Below are 19,423 nucleotides of genomic sequence, written 5' to 3' on the forward strand. Positions count from 1 at the left end.
TAAGTGTATATAGTTATAACTTATAAAATATTATAGTATGCACTTTTTCTTCATTTCACACTTATACAGTTTGTATAGGTAGAACCTACTCAATAATTTCAGCAGAGGATTTAATGATTTTTCGACTATATGTTTTTCGCCGACCAAATAATGTGTTTTAAATGCTTGATACCACCCATTGATCTGGCAGTATAAAAAAATTGTATGACTCGTTTTGCTTATAATATCGCTATAAAAACACTAAACTACCTTTTATGACCGAAAATCACGGTTGTGCACGATGATATTATGCAATATTAGTTATTATTTTAAAATAAAACGTATATGTGCGAACATCTATAATATGTAAATTTAAGGCAATCCAATAAATCAACAAAAAATAATTATTACACAAATAAAATGGTTTATTTTTTGTTTAAAATATTATTACATAGTACACTATAAACAAAGACTATCTAATAATAATTAAAATATTCTTTTATTTAAAAATGATTTAACGCTAATGGTTTTCTTTTTCGTAACAATATTTTGAATATAATATGTAAAATATCATCAATATACTTTTAAATTTTTCATTAACACATAATATCGTAAAAGAGAAAAACTTAAAAAGACGTCAGCCTTATTATTTTTATATAAACATTTTTTTTTTTTTTTTTTTACAAACAGTGCGTTATTTTTGTGGTTTCACTCTAAACGCCAATCTGGTAATTATATAACAAAAGAAAAAGGGAAGGGTATCAATTATAATAATTATATAATATTATTATTACTGGAAGATGTGTACTTATATTAGTACGTACTACGTACAAATCTCGGCAGACGGACAATAACCGAGAATATATCGTCACAGACGATAATACAATGAAAACAACATAATTCAAGAAGAAAATTACATTAAGTTTATAATAACAATAATATATAATAAGAATAATATATATTTATATAATAATATATAATGATGATTATAATATAATAATTAATAATAATAATAATAATAATAGATTGACATAATAATATCACAACATTGTATAACTCTAGGACATTCAGAATTGCTCGATAAAAAGACGTTAGATGAATATATTTAAAATAATTTAACATAGTTTTTTTTAAAGTTTTAATACTGAACAAACATTGGATTGGAAGCTTTAAATAAAAAAAATAAATATATAAACGATTATATTTTATACATATTTCATACAAATTAAATTGTAACAAATTACGGTACACGCTTGATATTATATGGATAATATAATAATTATATTATAATCCGTATTTACCAAATAATGTACGCGCCTTTAATGAAAAATTGTTGATGTTTGGTTTTTGTTTTTTTTTTTTAATTATCACGTGGTTTACAGACTATAGTAGAGAGATGGTGCGCGCGAACGTCACGACGGTGTTCATCTTTTTTTCGTAAATGTTTTTTCTCGGCGTAATATTATAATATTTATAATTATTTACACGTTTTAAAAATCGGAATGTTTATTACAAACAATGCAATGTTATAAATAAGATGTTTAATTAAATTAAAATTTTTTTTGTTTTTTTTTTTTTATTTTAATTTTTTTTTTTTTTGAGGGGGGAGAGTTTAATTAATAAAAAAAGATTAACTTCACACATAATATTTGTAAGGGAGACGATTAATAATATTATAAAAGAATGATATATTACTATACGATTGTATTTAAAACTTCAGCGCGGTTTACCGGTTGACATATTTTTTTTTTTAAGTTTTTTTTCCCCCGCAGTACACACAATCTCACCGGTCGAGAAAACATCACGAACACGTGATATAATATTAAAATATATTTTTTTTAATTTCGAGTAGAACAACAAATTTTTGTAATTATACTGAGTATGCGCGTGGTTTGTGTGTTTGTATGGGTGTATATTATATATATATATATTAAAAAGAAAATAATAAGAATAAGTCTCTCATACTCGGGCCCAAAACATTTTTTCTTAGCATATAAATATATTTATGATGGAATTTGCGGATTGATTTGAACCCTATTATAATACGACGTGTGCGATAAAATGCATACAATATTATTAATCGTCTAGTGTATTATCGAATCATAGATAAATGTACAAATATATATTAATATTATTTTGTTTTTAAACTAAAGATTGGATTAGAAAAATTAATAACATAATAATAAATTTGGTGTTTCATTTGTTGACCGTTTCGCTCTGTATACTGCAGAATGTATTCCCTTTTATGTTTCATATGATATATAATATTCAATAGTCAACGATGGCTGCCAAAACGCAAAAAAAAATTGTAGCCAATTAAGTACATAACGAAAGTAAGTATAAAAATTTTTTTTGTTCAACTTCATAAAGACTAAAAAGCCTAATACATTTTATAAACGGAAAATGTATGTAAAACACGAATGCGTTATCATAATATATTAAACAACAATTTAAATAAATTAACAGACATTTAAAGATAAATCGTTTTAAGTCGTACGGACAACATACAAACGTGAAAATTTGTTCACTGGGTCGGCGCCGTTACGCGGATGTCAAATAAAAAATTGTTGAGATATAGAGGGGGGCTAACGGGCGGAGCAGAGTGCGAGAGACTTGTTTTTTTAGAGATCATGTATATATATAATAACATAATATGATGAACATTTTGTTGTTAAATTGTTAAACGTATCATTTTTCTAATAAAATAATAATAATAAAATTTAAAAAAAAATCAAATTCAAACACACTTATGAAGGGCAATGTAGTTGTGCCGGCAATTGGCTATGGTGCCCGATGGACATGGTCAGCTGTGGCTGTGGATGGTAATAGTAGTACATGCCTTGACCAGCCATCAGTCGCCACGATAGTTCGGCGATCAGCGACAAGGTCTGATGCCTCTCGTGTATCATCAGGCACACCGTGCTCTCCTCAACCACCTGTTTCAACACGTTGAGGTACTGGAGTTTCATGTATTCCTCTTGAGGCGCACAAAAATGATTTTTCAAATAGTTCTCAAGCTTGGCGCGCTGCTGGTGTATGTCGGAGAAGTCGATGAAAAACCTGGAGCACATATACCGCTCCAGTTTTTTGGTACCATCACCGTCGTAGTCGGGCGCGTAGTTGCGCAACAACAGGTTGCAGTATTTGAGCAGCCCACCTCCCCGGATCTCCTCCGGATTCCTGGTGACGATCAGCTTGTTCTCCAGGTGGTACATGGCATCCCGGAAGTCACCGTACACGGACTCACCGACCACGGTCGGGTAGAAGCTTTCGCTGATCGGCACGCCACTGGAACACTCGTAAAACAAGAGCAGCGAGTCGAGCACGATTTGGAACGAGTCGACGCTGAACTCGAAAGGCCTCTTCATCCGGTCGACGAACTTGAGCTCGACGTTCCTCTGGCCCGGCAACGTGCCCAACGATATAAGCGACCACCGATCACCGTCCTTGTTTACTTTGACCATTTTGCTAACGTATGCCTCTTTGATGCTGCACGGCGTCATTCTCTTGCGGCTGACACCTTCCGGCAGCAGATCAACAAGTGCCCGAAGCACGGCTGACTTGACGCGGTCGAAGTCTCGGTTTCCGGACAGGCTGATGTTGAATATCAGGTCCAGGTCGTTGTATGGCTGGGTGTCTGTGGTCAGCACGTGCGAAGCCGCCCCGCCGTTCAGTCTGATGCTCCGCACCTGAAAGCACGTGTCGTCGGCGTCCGGGGACGGTGCCGCAGATCGTTCGGTTGTGAATGCGACGTCGTCGTCTTCGGGGGCGGCCTGAGCTCGCAGTCGGTCGCGCACCATCGCCACTAGGTCGCGGAGGCGTACCTCGAGCGTGGGGAAATTTCCACGGCCGTGGATGCTGACCGTCTCGTCCATCACGTCGTTTAGTCGGGCCACCTGTTCGTAGCTTAGGACGGCCAGGCGGCTGAGATCGGTTTGTTGCGCGCGGCCACCCGGGGTGGTGGTAGCCCCGCGATGGCGATCATCGCACGTGGACAACATGGCGGAGGGTCGCACGTGGTTCAGGTCTGTCGAAACGTTTAGACGTCCGTTCTGTAAAAAAAAAAACAGAGTTACGGTTAACCGAGTCAAATATAAAACACCTATTTGTAAAACATAATAACAAGTAATTGCGGTATGTAAACCCTAACCACGCGGTATAGCACCGACTCAAAGGCTATACACAAACATGAACCGGTGAGTTGTTCAAGGACAAACGAACAAAGGTCGAGGTTATACTATTGTAATATATTCTGCTGTAAGAAAGGTCGATTTTGAAATCATCGCCCCAGTGGAGCATGTGTGTTGCCATATGTTTCAAATCGTCGAGCCTCACACAACACATACTAGCTAGTGCCTAAAAATTATTAACGTACTGCGCTAAAACCGACAGGTGTAAGGCGGCTCCATGGGTATAATTAGTTTGACGTAGCCAAAAGTCAAACTCGACCCAACTCTGTGAATTCTCTGATATACTTCATGATTAGTGAATGACACCCTATGAATACCACGGCCTATCAGAATATGACAAAAACCTATTCGAAAGATGACAGACCTATACGTGCGCGAGAACTTCAATTCAAGTTGGTTCACGTATTTATTAACTATTTGTGTTTACGCACGTCGTGTTGACAACGATTGGTGTTGAGTCCGCGAATAACTATAGGCACAGCAGCTGTGCACACCGTCGGCAACACACGGTTAGCGGTGTACATTACCAGCAACTATAATACTTGTTACGACGATGACAGCCAACCGTGACGACCAAATACTCGGAGAATGATGCACGCGATGACGTTACAAACGCGGTAATGTAAACCGAAATTTGCGTTTGCTGAAATCATCGGAAAACAAAAAAAAAAAATACGATCGGCATGGTGACGTACTGATCAGTCGACACGCGTACAGATTTAGCAGGTAATTTTTCCACCAATAAATCGTGACCAATAGCACCCAACAAAACGTCAAAGCGATGGCGGAATCACAAGTTTATTATTACGTCGAAATCATGTAGATATTGTTTTTTTTTTGCAATAACGCATAATATAATAGGTATACGATAAAATATTTTAAAAAAATTACCAATAAACAATACACAGCTTAATAATCTATATTTTTACAACAAATTGTTTACTTGCCATTTTATTGTTTAGACCGACGTCGTAAACAATACGATTAAAAATTTATAAATAACAGACAGGTAGAGAGGTATCTACGAATATTTTAAGCAACGGCGACGTTTTTACTAACGTTGAGGTGAATTTCATAAAATTATAATTCGAACGAAAAAATTACGTCGACGAATCTGGACCATTGTGCTCCATCGACCTATAGCGAGCACATTAAGAGTCAAGGACGGTAATAATATACAGAATTGTACTTTTTTTGGTCAACATTTGAATTGTTAATGTATAACGATCGTAATAACTGCCTAAATATACAATACGTAGATTGCAGTAAACAACCTTATGTTTGCAAAATTACACAGTTCACAAATTGGGAATGCAATCAGTATACTCGCTACAGAAAGATAATTTTGAACAGATACCTACCTAGTTTAAATCAAGTCAATAAATACATCTATTTTACACAGCGTAAACAATTTTAATTATAGATGAGACTTTTCTAATCAAATTTATTAACTTATTTTTTTATACATTTTAACGATAGATAGCAGAAAAATTACGAAAATACAAAAACACGGTAAGGCACTTACGCACGACCTTCACATATGGTCCGATTATATTATCGCCGTAATCGAATTTCCGGTAACCGATAAAATAAAAAACACGGGCGAAAAAATATCGACCATTCACGTTTTGTTTAGGAAACGAAACAATATGTCACGTAGGTTATTTTAATATTATTATTAAAGAACACTAATATCAAGCCACGAGATATCATTATTGCTAAAAATATAATATTATTGTTGTTAATATCATCGTGGTGATAAACCGAGGAAAACGAAAAAATTCACGGCGGGCGGCGAGGAAGAGGTTTTATCCGAGAGCAGCTGCTCGCTTACCGTGGGCGCGGCGGCGACGAACCTTCTGGAACATTCTACGCGGCGCGTCCCGCGGAGTAGCGGGAAGAGGAAAAGCCCTGCGGGGAACGGTGCGAATTCGCGAACGTTCGACGGCGGCGGCGGGACACCGCGTGCGCGGATATTTCGATGCATGGATATAATAACAATAAAAAAAACCGTGATATTCAAATATTTTATAATTAATTCAAAATTCGTGAGAGATGTGTAGATGAAAATGGAAAAAACAAAAATCGTATAAATCGTCGTACTTTGAGGCACAGGTCTTTTTCCATCATAATACGCGCCCCAATTCCTGTGGCGTTTTTGCGTCGGCTTCTGGCGGGCGTGAACTGCACAATTTCGACGAGGAGCAGAGTAATGAGCCCACACTCTACCTCCTCCTGCACTGGTGCGCGATGGTGAGCTGCTTTTAAACAGCAAAATTAACGTCAATTTGATGAACGCACCACACGCGGCTCGAATCACTGACGACGGCGGAACACGTAAAAATACGAGTCTGCGACGACACGACAGCGGCAGCAGCAGCAGCAGTAGCAGCGGCTACTTGGCGACGAGCGGACCGGAGGGCGCGCGCACACGACGTAACGATCGTACACCGCAAACGAAACGGAACTACTGCCACGGCACGGCTGATCCGCGATCAGTCGTCGCCGGCGACGACCCGCTAGCCGATCCCCATCCCCACCCATTGCAGTACCGACGACAGCGACACCACCACCGCACTCGGTCGGGTTACCGCCGCCGCGTTTGGTATTTACCGTGTAGACCGGTAATTATTGTACACGAATCTCTGCCGGCGACCGAACGGTGCCGACCACGCGGGTGTTACCGCGTACGGTCTAAAAATATCGTTCAAAGGGCAAGGCGAAACGGTAGAGTGGCGATGCCAGAAAAAATAAATACCAGCCGTATATCTAATTACTAGATAAGTCTTTCCGCTTTATACGCCAACGACAGGCACTGTCTAGTGCAATACAAGCTACGAGCTGCTTACCCATCGTAACGCAGCGACTATATAATAATAATATTATCTATCGAGGGTCGTGGGTGTAAATAGGGTGGTTGAGTAAAGATGAATGTAAATAAGAGTAAAAATGGATTAACGAGGTTATAAGATCTGTGAAACTTGACTTTGTCGATTAAATCATTTTAAATAAATAATTCAAATTTGTATATTAAAATTAATTATGTATAATTAATATTGTATATTTTTATGTATAATCTTTTTTTAAATAACTCTACTACCTCTTAATCTCCCCCCTTTGAAAATCTATAAAAACAATTGTCTAACGGCCTAACCACTACACTAAAAATTCCTTAACACGCATCTGTTGTATAGTCAATTCCGTATGGTCACATAATATAATAGCACGTCATCGCGCCGATTATAAATTATAATTTATCATAAACGCAACGACTAAAATGTAGTTAATGTTTTAACGATTTAGTATTATTTGTTACCGTCTACTTGTAGGTACTTACATAATTGAAATAAAATGTTTTGAAATCAAAACAAACAGATTGTAATAGATAGTTATTAATTATTAAAGTTAAGAATAAATGTTAACATTAACCTACGTCACAACATTATTTCAATACACAAGTTTAAAATTTAATAAATTTAAAATTAAATTAAAAACATGCCAATTTTTTTTTTTTTTTTTGTAACTTGAAAATAAATGTTCTTTAATTATGCAAATTGTGTTATTAAGGTAAGACAAATTTGAAGAGGTGTAATTTAAGATTATTTTGGCGGGATTAAACTATGTTGCTTCTTACAGCGATCAATTGATGTGTGATATCAGGTCAAGAGTCACACACGACACGGTTACTTTATCATTTATCAAGGTACTAATAACTATTGTATTCATGAATATTATATTTTAATAATTATATTATTACAGTAATTTTGAATACATATTACAAATAAATAAAAGGGGAAATAGTGACGTAAGCATCAAAAATACGCTTCGTTTAATGAAGGAGGAACAGGAATGAAAAGGGATGAAGAGAGATAGTGGTGGTTTATGTATTCCTTCTTTTTTTATTATAATCCCAAATGGTCTGACGCCAACGGGAGTAGCGTGGGCGTCAGGCGATATGACGTCATTTGAACGACGAAAACTACGTCATAGGCAACACTGCCATTCGGGTCGGGAGCTATATTCCAAAATTCCTTAAAAGTGCATTTGCATTTACTCTTTATTATTTAACTTTTGTCTCTATAAAATAATTTTAAACTTGATTCATTTTAATGATTTCATTGAATTTTTAATGAGTGATGCATACTTTATTCTTTTTTTAAAATTTTTTATTCAAACTATACATATATATATTCGTTAAAAATCTAACACTTGTCTAATTAACTATATAATATAATTAATACGATTTCTTCTATAGCTTATATTGTATTAGTGCTGAGAATAACAATATCATAATGCAAAATACGCTGTTATAAACTATACACTCGACAATATCATAATAACCATTAAAAATACTGTAGTTTATATAGATTATAAGTACTTGAGTACTAACAATAATAAGTTAAAAAAATAAATGATAATAATTTCATCGAATAATTAATAGCCTTAATCTATAAAAAACACTAATTTTAAAGTTATATTTTTTATGGATATTTATGAGATATTTATGTCCAACGCAAGTGAATATATATATATCTAAACTGGAGGGGAAAACAAATTATTTAACACCTTATGAGTATTCAAAACAAATTTGATAATTTTTAATACATGAATACAGATTTCTATTTAAATTGAGTGGAAAACATTGAATCATGTGTTCAGAATTTCAAACATTATAATTTTTTAGACACCTATGAGATATTTAAAATGATTTGTGATGATACTTTTACACGAATAATCAGGCCAAATTTAATTTATAATTAAGTCTTCAAACGTTTCATAACACTACTGCTGGTCATTATATTCGATAACCCTAATATAAAAATGTCTTTGTAGAGTAATAATGATTAATCAACAAACATTTACTATTCAATTCAGATGTGTTTACTTACAAAAATTGTAACAATTCATATTCAAAATAATTAATCTACAAAAAAAAAATTCTGTATAGTATAAATTATAGAACAGATACTTATGTAAATTTGTTATTGTATTCTATATTTCTATGGACAAGATTTACAAACCTTTACAAATTTACCTTATTTAAAAATTTAGATTTCCGATAAACTTTTATAAGATAATAACTAAATTAATATTATATTATGTAAACATTTAAGTGACATAAAACTCATAAATTACTATTTAGCACATAAAAAAAAGTGCAATTTTTTAATGTGGTACACAATTAATTGAATTTTGAACACCAAATGTTTAAATTTTGTGCACGAAGGGTACCACTCACTAAATATGAGAAAAAAAAATTAAACAATAACTGGTTATATAGATAACCAATCATAAGTTTCAAAACCAACTACAAACAAAAAAATTTGGAAACTATACAGTCAATACTTCTACAATTACAATAAGATCAAACTATATAATTCAATAGTAGCCAAATAAAATTCCAAAATTAAACGCAATTTTTCATAAAATACATGATTTAAATTTTGTACTAAAAAGCTAGAAATATCGAAAAATATTTTTAATTTTTAAACAATAAAATTGAAGTATATTGATTATTGGACATCAAAATATTTCATAGACTAATCATAATATTAATAATTTATTTTCAGTTGGTTACCGTTGCATAATAATGTTCTAATATAGTTCTCAAGGTTGAAATGTCAAACATAAATTCTTTTATCTCACCTAGTGAACTTCACTCACATATTAATGAATTCGACCAAAAATAAAACCAGGTTGATGTGTGTTACCCGTAAAATACTCAATAATAATAAAAACAATTAAATTATTTTTTTAACTAACGTCAGTTTGGGTGATCTGATAAGTAACACATTTGATAAAATAAATTAATTAATCACTTAACTAAAATTCATAACACTATAATACTTTTCCCAACGCTTTTTTTCTTATAAAAAAGAATTTAAAAAAAAATAAATAACTTTAATACTGTTAAGACCAAAATGATTTTACATCCATACTTTTATTACTGTCATCTAATAAGCAAACTATAAAATAAATTATTTTGTTTGAGTCTAATACCTAAGTTTTTAAAATATAATAATCTAATAAAAGATGCCAGTTAATACTTATTCAAAATATTCAGATATTTATTAAATGAAAATTAATTTTTATTCATAAGCATAACAAAAAAAATTGAATATTGTCCTGTTTAACAAATCATTTAGAACCTAAATTATGTTTTATAAAATATCTATTTAAAATAGTAATAAAACACTTGGGTTCTCTGCTACAGAAACTATTCATATCAATAGAGAAATAAAATAAATAAACCAAAACATTTCGCATTCCTCTATTTGTAAGGAATCTATAATATTTATTAACGTAACATCGATTTCCAAATAAATAAATCCAATCTAAGATGCCAGTAATTGAAATTGTAAATGTTAAAAAATGGGTTTCTAAATCAGACATTAACAATAATAATTTTGTTTTTATTAGCCTTTTGTATATACAATGGTAGTTCAACGATTAATAAATATATAGTTTAAACACAAATTATTACTATTAAAAAAATTAAAAATTCATATAAGTTACGCGTAAAGTTGTACACGTATAAGTTATTAACGGTTTGATCCATCATAATACATAAAAGTAAACAAAAAGAATCAGTAGCAACTTAATACAACTTAATGAATAATGATCAAAAGTACTTCTGACATTAAATCGAAGTGCATTAAAAATAGATTTGGAAATACTAAGTGAGATAATAATATTATGTTCTAAAGATTTAATAAATACTAAATAATTTTAATTGTGTGTATGTACACTATACACTATAAGTCTATATAGTGCATATATATAGGCGAAAGCGGTTCCCTCCCGGTCGTCGGTTCAAACAGAAAAAAAAAAGTGCATATATATAGTATTTAAGTGCAGTCGAAACTCCAAAGATAATAATTTTCCGGAACAATGTTTCTAAAATAGAATTGAAATAGAATTTATTTTCATTTAAATTACATGTATTAATAGGTACACAAATATGCTACATCCAATAAAAAAATAGAATTTTTGATATTAATAAACAATTTAAAAAGACATAAAATATCTAATTAAACGGTACTATTAAACATATTTTATTATTTTTAGTAAAAATTGTTTTAAAATAAATCAATAAGAGTAAAAATTTAATATGCTTATTACTTGTTTGAACTTATTAAGGTTTAAGAAGAAGACCATTAAAATACCTAACCATAATCCTATCCACAAGCTTTTTTTTCTAAAAAATAGATATTAGAAGAGAACAATACAATTATAATTATTGTCTGTAGTCAAATGACAAATTATACAGCGGAGTGCTGAACATTATTACACTATGAGATATAAAAATATTAATATTAATTATTGATCGATATCCAATTATAAACAGTATAATGAACAAATTAAAATCAAATAAACCATAATATTAACATTTAATAATAATTGTACTAATAGCAATAATAATATATTTTTAAAAAAAAGTTTATGATACGTATTTAAAAATTAATATTTAATTTTTCAACAAAACACTGTGTATTTACTTTTTTCTAAGTATAACTAATATTATAAGCGTAAAATAAAAAAAAATGCAGTGGTATTTAAATAAATAAACTGATATCCGTATAAAAATACTTTTGAAATATTGTAATATTAAAATGTTTAATTTCTGAATATGTAACCGGTGGGTATTATTTTAAATTATTTAAAATAATATACTATTACATACATCCATTATCTAATATAGTTAATAAAAATATATCAGCAGTCTTAGGATTGCAGAACAAATAAATTACAAAATAGGTAGGTAGTAAACTGAATTATTTAGATTCAATCGAACCTATTGTCAACAACTAACAAGTGACTCATGCTAGGTCATTTAAAGAAAACTGTTTGGTATCGTCGCAACGGTAACATTTAAGGTGGTTCTCCTCCGTCGATTAATTGTGGGGGAGAGTGTGTCCACCAAGGTCTTCGGGAGAACGTGCGTTATTACACAATCAAGCGTTCGAGTTAATATGCGAACCGTTTATTAATCTGAATCTCCGATCACTCCTGACTTAAATAAACATAACGCATTAAATATTGTATATTATAATGTATTTTGAACTTAAATGATGTATGGTATATTAGAGTATAAATTATACATAGACACACGTAATATGTATATTAAAATATAACACTAATTTTTAAGAAATAGAAGAAAAACAAAAATATTACATTATATTTTTTATAATATAAAGGACCAATGTCAGGGTAGTGAGTTAGTCTTTCAAGAGAGAATGGCCACGGCCTCGAAATACCTGAACAGTACCCGTGTATAATCGGCGGTTAAACGCATGCTAACTATGCGGCTCAAAATTGATGTAATTGGTGGTAAAGGTTTTTGTTATTGCGACTATCTCCTATGAATATTTAATGTTGCATAAGGATATTCTACAATTTAAACATAAAATATATAATTTTATAAATTTGAATTTGAGGAAAAGAAAAATGCAATAGCGATTAACCATGTTTTATTTTTTGGACACATTTCAAATTACATTATGTTTTTATAACGTCGTGCAGTATAGTTTAAATTATAATAAAATAGAATAAATAGAAAGATGAATTAATTTATGTTGAATATTTCAGCTTAAATAGAAAATGCTATCGTCGAACATTGTTATCAAATATGGAGTTGGGTATCTAAAATACGTGTAGGCGTCATAGAAAATAAAACTCATCTAAACCTTTTGATGATACTTTCCCCGCTGTATTTTCATTGTTAATATAAATTTAAGGAACTGTTTAAGTAGTGGGTGGAAAACTTCTATGGAACGTCAACCGGAAGGAGATGACCCGTTTACTTTCCGGTAGCGTATATCCGAGTTTTAACAGTTTTGAAACCACACAATTATTGTATTATATTTATTAATGAAAATCGCAAAATTTATTTAACATTTAAACTTCAATAAGGTAACTTCAAATTTTACTATACTAATAAGCTTCTATATTTACAATAATTGATTCATTTTATAAGTACTTTTATTTTAGTAATTGTTAAGTATTTATTAAATAAAAATATGGGTATACAATATTATTTAATCAATAAATTATAATTTTATATTTGACCAATGATATTTTTACCTAGTAAAAGTTTTATCTTTGAAATAAGTTTGTAACTTTCGATTAGGTATACATTATACGTATTGTAATAACTCAACTCTATAGAGAATGTACTATATTATTTACGTGCATTTTACTACAATCGAGGTCCCGCGAATAAAAACGAATTTCCGAAGGAATGACCTTACTACGTCATTGGGTACAACATAGATCTGCCAAAAACAACGTACTATTACATTTTTTTCCTAATGTGGAACGTCTCGAACGATTCAGTATAATAAGTATACAAGGTAAACAATCAATATAATATTATGTTTATAGGTGCGGTTAAAATTATTAAAGTTACTGGGATATACCTACATAACTAAACTTTCTCAACAAAATAAGGAATTATATTTATTACTTAAAACAATTTCAATCATAGCTGATATAATGCATTTAAAAGTAATTTATTGTACATCAATAATTACAACTAACCAATTTTAGTTTATCTCATTAACGACAGTTGGCGTTTATGTGATCTATAAATGGGACAAAATTGTACATAACTACTACGTTTTATAACAGATGAAAAACAAAAACTACCAAACAACTTTTCTTTTTAAAATACTCAACAAATTATTATCTTAAATGCATTACATAATAAATTACTTAAATTGAAAATAATTACATAATACATTTTGGTATTGGTTTAAATCATACTATTTATTAGACATCAGACAATAAAAATAAATAATATTATATATTTATTATTTTATATTAGAATATTTCTAATAAATGACTCGTGTGAAGTCAAGTATAGTACACCACAAAAAACAGTATAATATAATGATTCTACGTTATATTTTAAAACTATATAAAATATTTACTAATTTACTATAACTAAGTATTTAAATATGAACAGTAATGAACTGCCATCAGATATTGCAGATTTATAAATGATAATTATTATTGAACTGAGTCACTATAAGATCGAAATGAAAGCAAACCTTAAGTTGTCAGTGGTCAATAAATGGAATTAGTACTAAAAATAGTTAATTGTTAAAAAAACTTTTTATACGTTCAATCTTATCAATTTTAAACACTCCAGAAAATTATAATTGAACTACAAACTGTTTAGTGGAAAAAAAATGTATGAATGTAATACAAATTTAATTTATTATTTTTTCATCCAGAGTATTCTCAACCAAATACTTAAGGTGGTTGATTAATCAACTAATCATAAATAGGTACTCTTCCCAACACAAACTTGTTTACAGGGAGTATGTTATAACTATAACTAATAATTATAATGTAGTATGTATTTGAAATAGTGTCATTGGATGCCTAATTCTATCACGTCATTACGCATTGTACATTTTATTATAAAATGTTGCTTATTGTATCGTCGAATGCAGATTGTAAATACTTATTTGAATAATAAAAAAAAGGAATATGTTTAGGTAATACGAGGTTTAATACTATAATGATTATGATATAAAATAGAAATAAATACATAAAAAATAACATTGAGTAAAGAAAACTTTGTAAGTACCTAAAAACTTTTATTATATCCAAGATTAAACTTTCAACATAAAATAACATACCTAAACCTTAAAACATTAAACTTCGACCAAGTAGATAAATGCAATGAAGAAAATTATTAAAATTTTAAGTTAACATAAATTAGAGGTCATGACATTTGATGAAATAGTAGTTTAAATAACATATGAGGTATGCTTAATACATAATATTCATAGCTGTCCCTCGATAATTTGCCAATTTTACTATAGTAATATTGGTTAAGTGGCATACCTAAATATACGTATTTACACTAACGTCGATACAGGACAATGTATAAAAATAGAACTGAGAATAATTCAAATGTTTTAATCGTTTTCTAGTATGTTATGCTTGGTTTACACCAGACCAACAAATATATTTTATGTTATTTTAATACCTAGTATAAAAATCAAAAAACTCAAATTTTAAAATATTTATCCATTTTATCCACAAAAACTATATAAATCTTGTGAAAATAAAACAAAACGGTTAATAAATATCAATATTATCTTACAACATTTATTTTACAGTTACATGTAAGTTCATCCCAAAATTCAAATTAATGCGTATCTATAGCTACCTATTTGGAACAATATGTTAGTATCTAAATCAAGAATTATGTAATAAAAATCAATATTTTGTATTTTTAATAAATAATATTTACGTAACTACGTTGATGAATTAAACTATACTTTATTGACGTAGGTATCTATAAAAAGTCTATTATATAACAACTTATAAACAAGATTTTTAAAATTTTAGATTTTGATTCAAGTCCTGAATCAAGTTTAACCAACTTTTCTTCATAAAAATAAATTATTTGATCAAAGTAATTTCCTAGATAATTTCTAAAGCAAACTATTTTTTGTTTTATCAATACTTTAATACTGAATATTTTTGAGTTTTTTAAAATAGATAAATGAAACTATAACTATAAAATTACTAAATTTTATTTAAACTATGCAGCACCCCATTTCCTAAAAAAACAACAGAAACATTTTACATAATAAATATTTCGATTTACCTGTCTCGATGAAAACGCAAAGTTTCCAATTTGTTGCCGATTCATACTTGTTGCTAAATTTAAAAACAACATGAAATAGCTGTTATGTCTGTGTTGTTTTTACTTCAACATAAACTAAACCCATTAGATTGGAAATTTTACGTTTTTTTTTTTTATTTATTTTTTTTGTCTTCTAATAAATAAATATATTTTCTTCTTGGTTAAAGAAATTAAATATTTTTTTAAATTATTGATATGAATAGCCAGACTGCCCAAACTACTAAATACTAATTAGTAATAACGTCTTTATTTATCTATTTATTCAGTACAAATAACAATCAATATTATAAAACTCTGACTTGGAAATATTTTGCAAACTTTAGATTAGTAATTTATGACCAAGTTATAAACGAAAAATAATTTGTATGATCGTTGCCCGTTTACCAATTGGTATATTTTTACTGATCATTTTAAAGCTACTATTATAAAACTATAAGAATATTATGTGGATAGCTCAAGAATTCTTTATTTCTTTAATAGATATATTTAATTCAGAACGTCAATTATTTTGAAAAATAAGAAATACAGATACTTGCTACTTTCTTAGAATTCAAAACTTTTAAGTTTCATTATATTTTATAGGACTAATGAGGATAGTAAAAATTTAAGTCTAAATATTTGTATTATCTAGTTTAAACAGTAATCAATAAGAGTATAATCAAGTTAGACTTAGGTTAGTTTACGAAGTGTTACAAGTAGGTATTATTTATTAACTAACTAGTAAGTATTACTTAGTAGTTGATTCTTTAACAAATAGAAATACAATACAAATCTTCGCAACCAAAAAAGGAAATAAAATATTAATAGGCATTAATGAACATTTATAATTAAACCAGTACAAGATGTGAGGAAGTAATGCTAATGGGTTTCCCCACATTGATGATTTATCATAAAAAAAGTACATTCTTTGAAAATTAATTTAGTAAATAAATTTAACAAAAATATCGAGTGACGTAATTACATCATTGGTTTCAAAACAAAATAAGACTCATGAAATTAATCCATAACTAAATATTACTAACATCAATAGACCATAGGCGTGCACAAATGAGATTTCAATAGCAGCATACGATTCATCTAATCCGGCCTATTTTTACAATAGTATATTTTAAAAGTAGGGCCTTTGGTGTAAGTTATTAAAATAGGTTACGCAAATTCACGCTAATTATATGCTAATTATTGAAGTGGAAAAATATTCATAATTGAGTTTTTAACATAAAATATGGGGTTTGGGTAGGGTTTGCTTTACTTTTTAATGGGAGAAAAAAACCCATAATAAATCATCATTTCATAAAAGAAAGAGCTGTAGAAAAGCTCCTACAATTTTTTTAAAAATATATAAAAGTTGTTTTAAATCACAATATACCATAGGTATACGATAGGTATTTTTAGAAATTTAATTTTTAAAAAAGGTAAAATTTATCGAGTAAATTCATATTACATATATTATATTACGAAGTATTACTAAAGTTATATTAAATAGTCTGCTTATTATCAAAAAACTAAATTTAAATTACATAAAGCACATTAATCGTAGTTCAACATTAATTAAAAATATGTTCACTTCCAAGCTCATAATTTCACCTAACATAACCTTCAGGTATCATTAGCGGTGCATTGTATACCAGTTTAAAAGTAGATTAAGATAGGCGGTTTCCCGAGGCAAGAATTTGGTTAGGATTCACGGCAAAGTATTTTTATTTACATTTGTGTAAGTACTTAGACTGAAAACAATTTGACCTATTTATAAATAACTTCTTTCGTTTTCAATCAAAAATGACCTATCCATGCATAGGATTTCCAATGGAAGTGTATGTGAGAGTGTATAATATATTAAATGATTAATAGACTACAACTTATTATTGTAACACAAATATTAAAAAGAACACGACGTGACTCATATGTTCTTATCACGTTTGAAATGCATCATCAGCTGATATGAGTGATAGTTTTCCAACGGTATTATAATATGAATTATGAACAAACCACCAACCACCGGAATAGGTATAAAAGTTTAAAATTATTTGTTGATATTATTATTTCGTTAAACGCAACATTATTTAACGTAAATAAAATAATATAATTGATGATTATTTGAAATGTATTTTTTTTTTAATAATTTACGTATTGTTGCGGTCTATGAAAAAGGCGAAGGTACGAGCGGTCATTGTGACCTGTTGTTACTCGCTAGGGTTAGGCTAGATTTCTTGACGCAACACTCGAAAACACAAAATAATAGCACAAATGTATATGTTTAGATTCTTTCGTAGCAATTGGAAACAACATTAACGACAAACGAGTAATAATTAAAATATTATCTATTAGGTATTCCATTGAGAACGCACAACGTTGGCATATTCCTGTAGTGGCGACTAAAATAATAATTAATAAATAATAGGATATAGGAAAACACACGTGAAAACCCGGACTCACCGGACCACAAATAGAACTTGTAAGCTAAAAAAAGGAGAAAGAAAGCGAAAACTGTTCACAAACGATACAAACGCCTACTCCTACTAACCTCCCACCAAGTAAATTGCCACACGACCCGGTCACCGTAACCGGTCCGCGGTGGTCTGCCCCCGGACCGAACCAAACTTGGTCATGCCGATGGTGTACGACCGATATTTATACAAATATGTTAATAACATTTCGCGACAACAATATTCCACCCGCCGGCCAGTCACATATATTTTACTGATTACTGCTTAGTAATTAATAATTATACTATTATTATTGTCACACATTACACTGACCTGCATTATAGGTAACGACGTTCCCTGTTCGACAGATTTCATTTTCGACTGAAAGTCTTGGTAGACATGCCTCCTTCTGTAAAATGAACAGATACCGTTTCTGTTACAACTGAGATGATGGTAACCGTCGTTCCACATAATGTTATATTCTGATGGAAAAGATACAAGTTGGTTTGAGAAGAAAAAAACTAAAGACGGCCAACAATATAGTTAAGTGGTTTGATTAATTATCAAATTATTTAAATTTATAAAAGTTTCGTCGAATAGTTTGGAAAAAATAAAACGACAAAAAAAAAAGTTAACTAGGTAATTAAAACATTAATAATAATTTTTGAGACAGACGCGGGTTTGTGGCGATAAAGACGAAAATTATAATAGCAGTGAAGTAAAACAGTCCGAGTGTTACGATCGTCACTCGTCAATCGGTAAACTTTTATCTTGTATGTCGATTTTTTTCATTTGAAAAAAACGTCCGGATTACTAGCACCGCGCTGTTCACCGGCGGCGATGGCTTCGATTGGCGCAGCTTGTGGTCGACCTAACGTAGTAACGTCGTCGTGTTGTGGTGGTGGAGGACTATGCGATGTTGCCGGTTTTCAAACGGAGGTCGTGCGTTTATGATATGATAGATAAGGGAATTCACTACTCGGTACCGATTGTCTATATATATACAATATAATCATGTACATGACGTGATATTTGAAAATAATTACATAAATCAATCACCATCTATACTACAAAATAAGTTCAAATATACGGCAATGTAGTAAAAATATGCACCATTAGGTTGTTTAACAAAAATTTACTTTAAAAATATTTTTTTTTATTCA

General features: G+C 30.2%; 1 protein-coding gene and 1 long non-coding RNA gene across 4 annotated transcripts; one reads left to right on the plus strand and one right to left on the minus strand.

Moving 5' to 3' along the window:
• Window positions 1–1,258: 1,258 nt before the first annotated feature.
• LOC114120766 (terminal nucleotidyltransferase 5C) lies at window positions 1,259–19,118 on the minus strand. 3 transcript variants are annotated; one of them, XM_027982787.2, is made up of 2 exons: window positions 18,594–19,118; window positions 1,259–4,031 (listed from the first exon to the last, which is right to left on the minus strand). In XM_027982787.2, the coding sequence occupies exons 1-2, from the start codon at window positions 18,729–18,731 to the stop codon at window positions 2,727–2,729; spliced, it is 1,443 nt and encodes a 480-aa protein (XP_027838588.2). In that variant the 5' UTR covers window positions 18,732–19,118; the 3' UTR covers window positions 1,259–2,726. The 3 variants fall into 3 exon arrangements, with proteins under 3 accessions (XP_027838588.2, XP_027838589.2, XP_050054156.1); XM_027982788.2 differs by lacking the exon at window positions 18,594–19,118 and adding an exon at window positions 6,273–6,667; XM_050198199.1 differs by lacking the exon at window positions 18,594–19,118 and adding an exon at window positions 6,004–6,227.
• Window positions 4,710–5,747, plus strand: LOC126549346 (uncharacterized). The gene is made up of 3 exons (XR_007603487.1): window positions 4,710–4,895; window positions 5,132–5,572; window positions 5,649–5,747. It is a non-coding gene; the product is annotated as an uncharacterized LOC126549346 (long non-coding RNA).
• Window positions 19,119–19,423: the final 305 nt, after the last annotated feature.

This window comes from Aphis gossypii, chromosome 1 (genome assembly GCF_020184175.1).
Source record: "Aphis gossypii isolate Hap1 chromosome 1, ASM2018417v2, whole genome shotgun sequence".
NCBI classification, from domain to species: Eukaryota; Metazoa; Arthropoda; class Insecta; order Hemiptera; family Aphididae; genus Aphis; species Aphis gossypii.

What these genes read in the sequence shown, in the direction of transcription:
- LOC114120766 (XM_050198199.1), bottom strand. Translation starts at nt 6,156, where the DNA reads ATGCATCGAAATATCCGCGCACGCGGTGTCCCGCCGCCGCCGTCGAAC. An exon ending in TCGTCGCCGCCGCGCCCACG is followed by an intron (nt 4,032 to 6,003) that starts GTAAGCGAGCAG and finishes TTTTTTTTACAG; the next exon opens with AACGGACGTCTAAACGTTTC.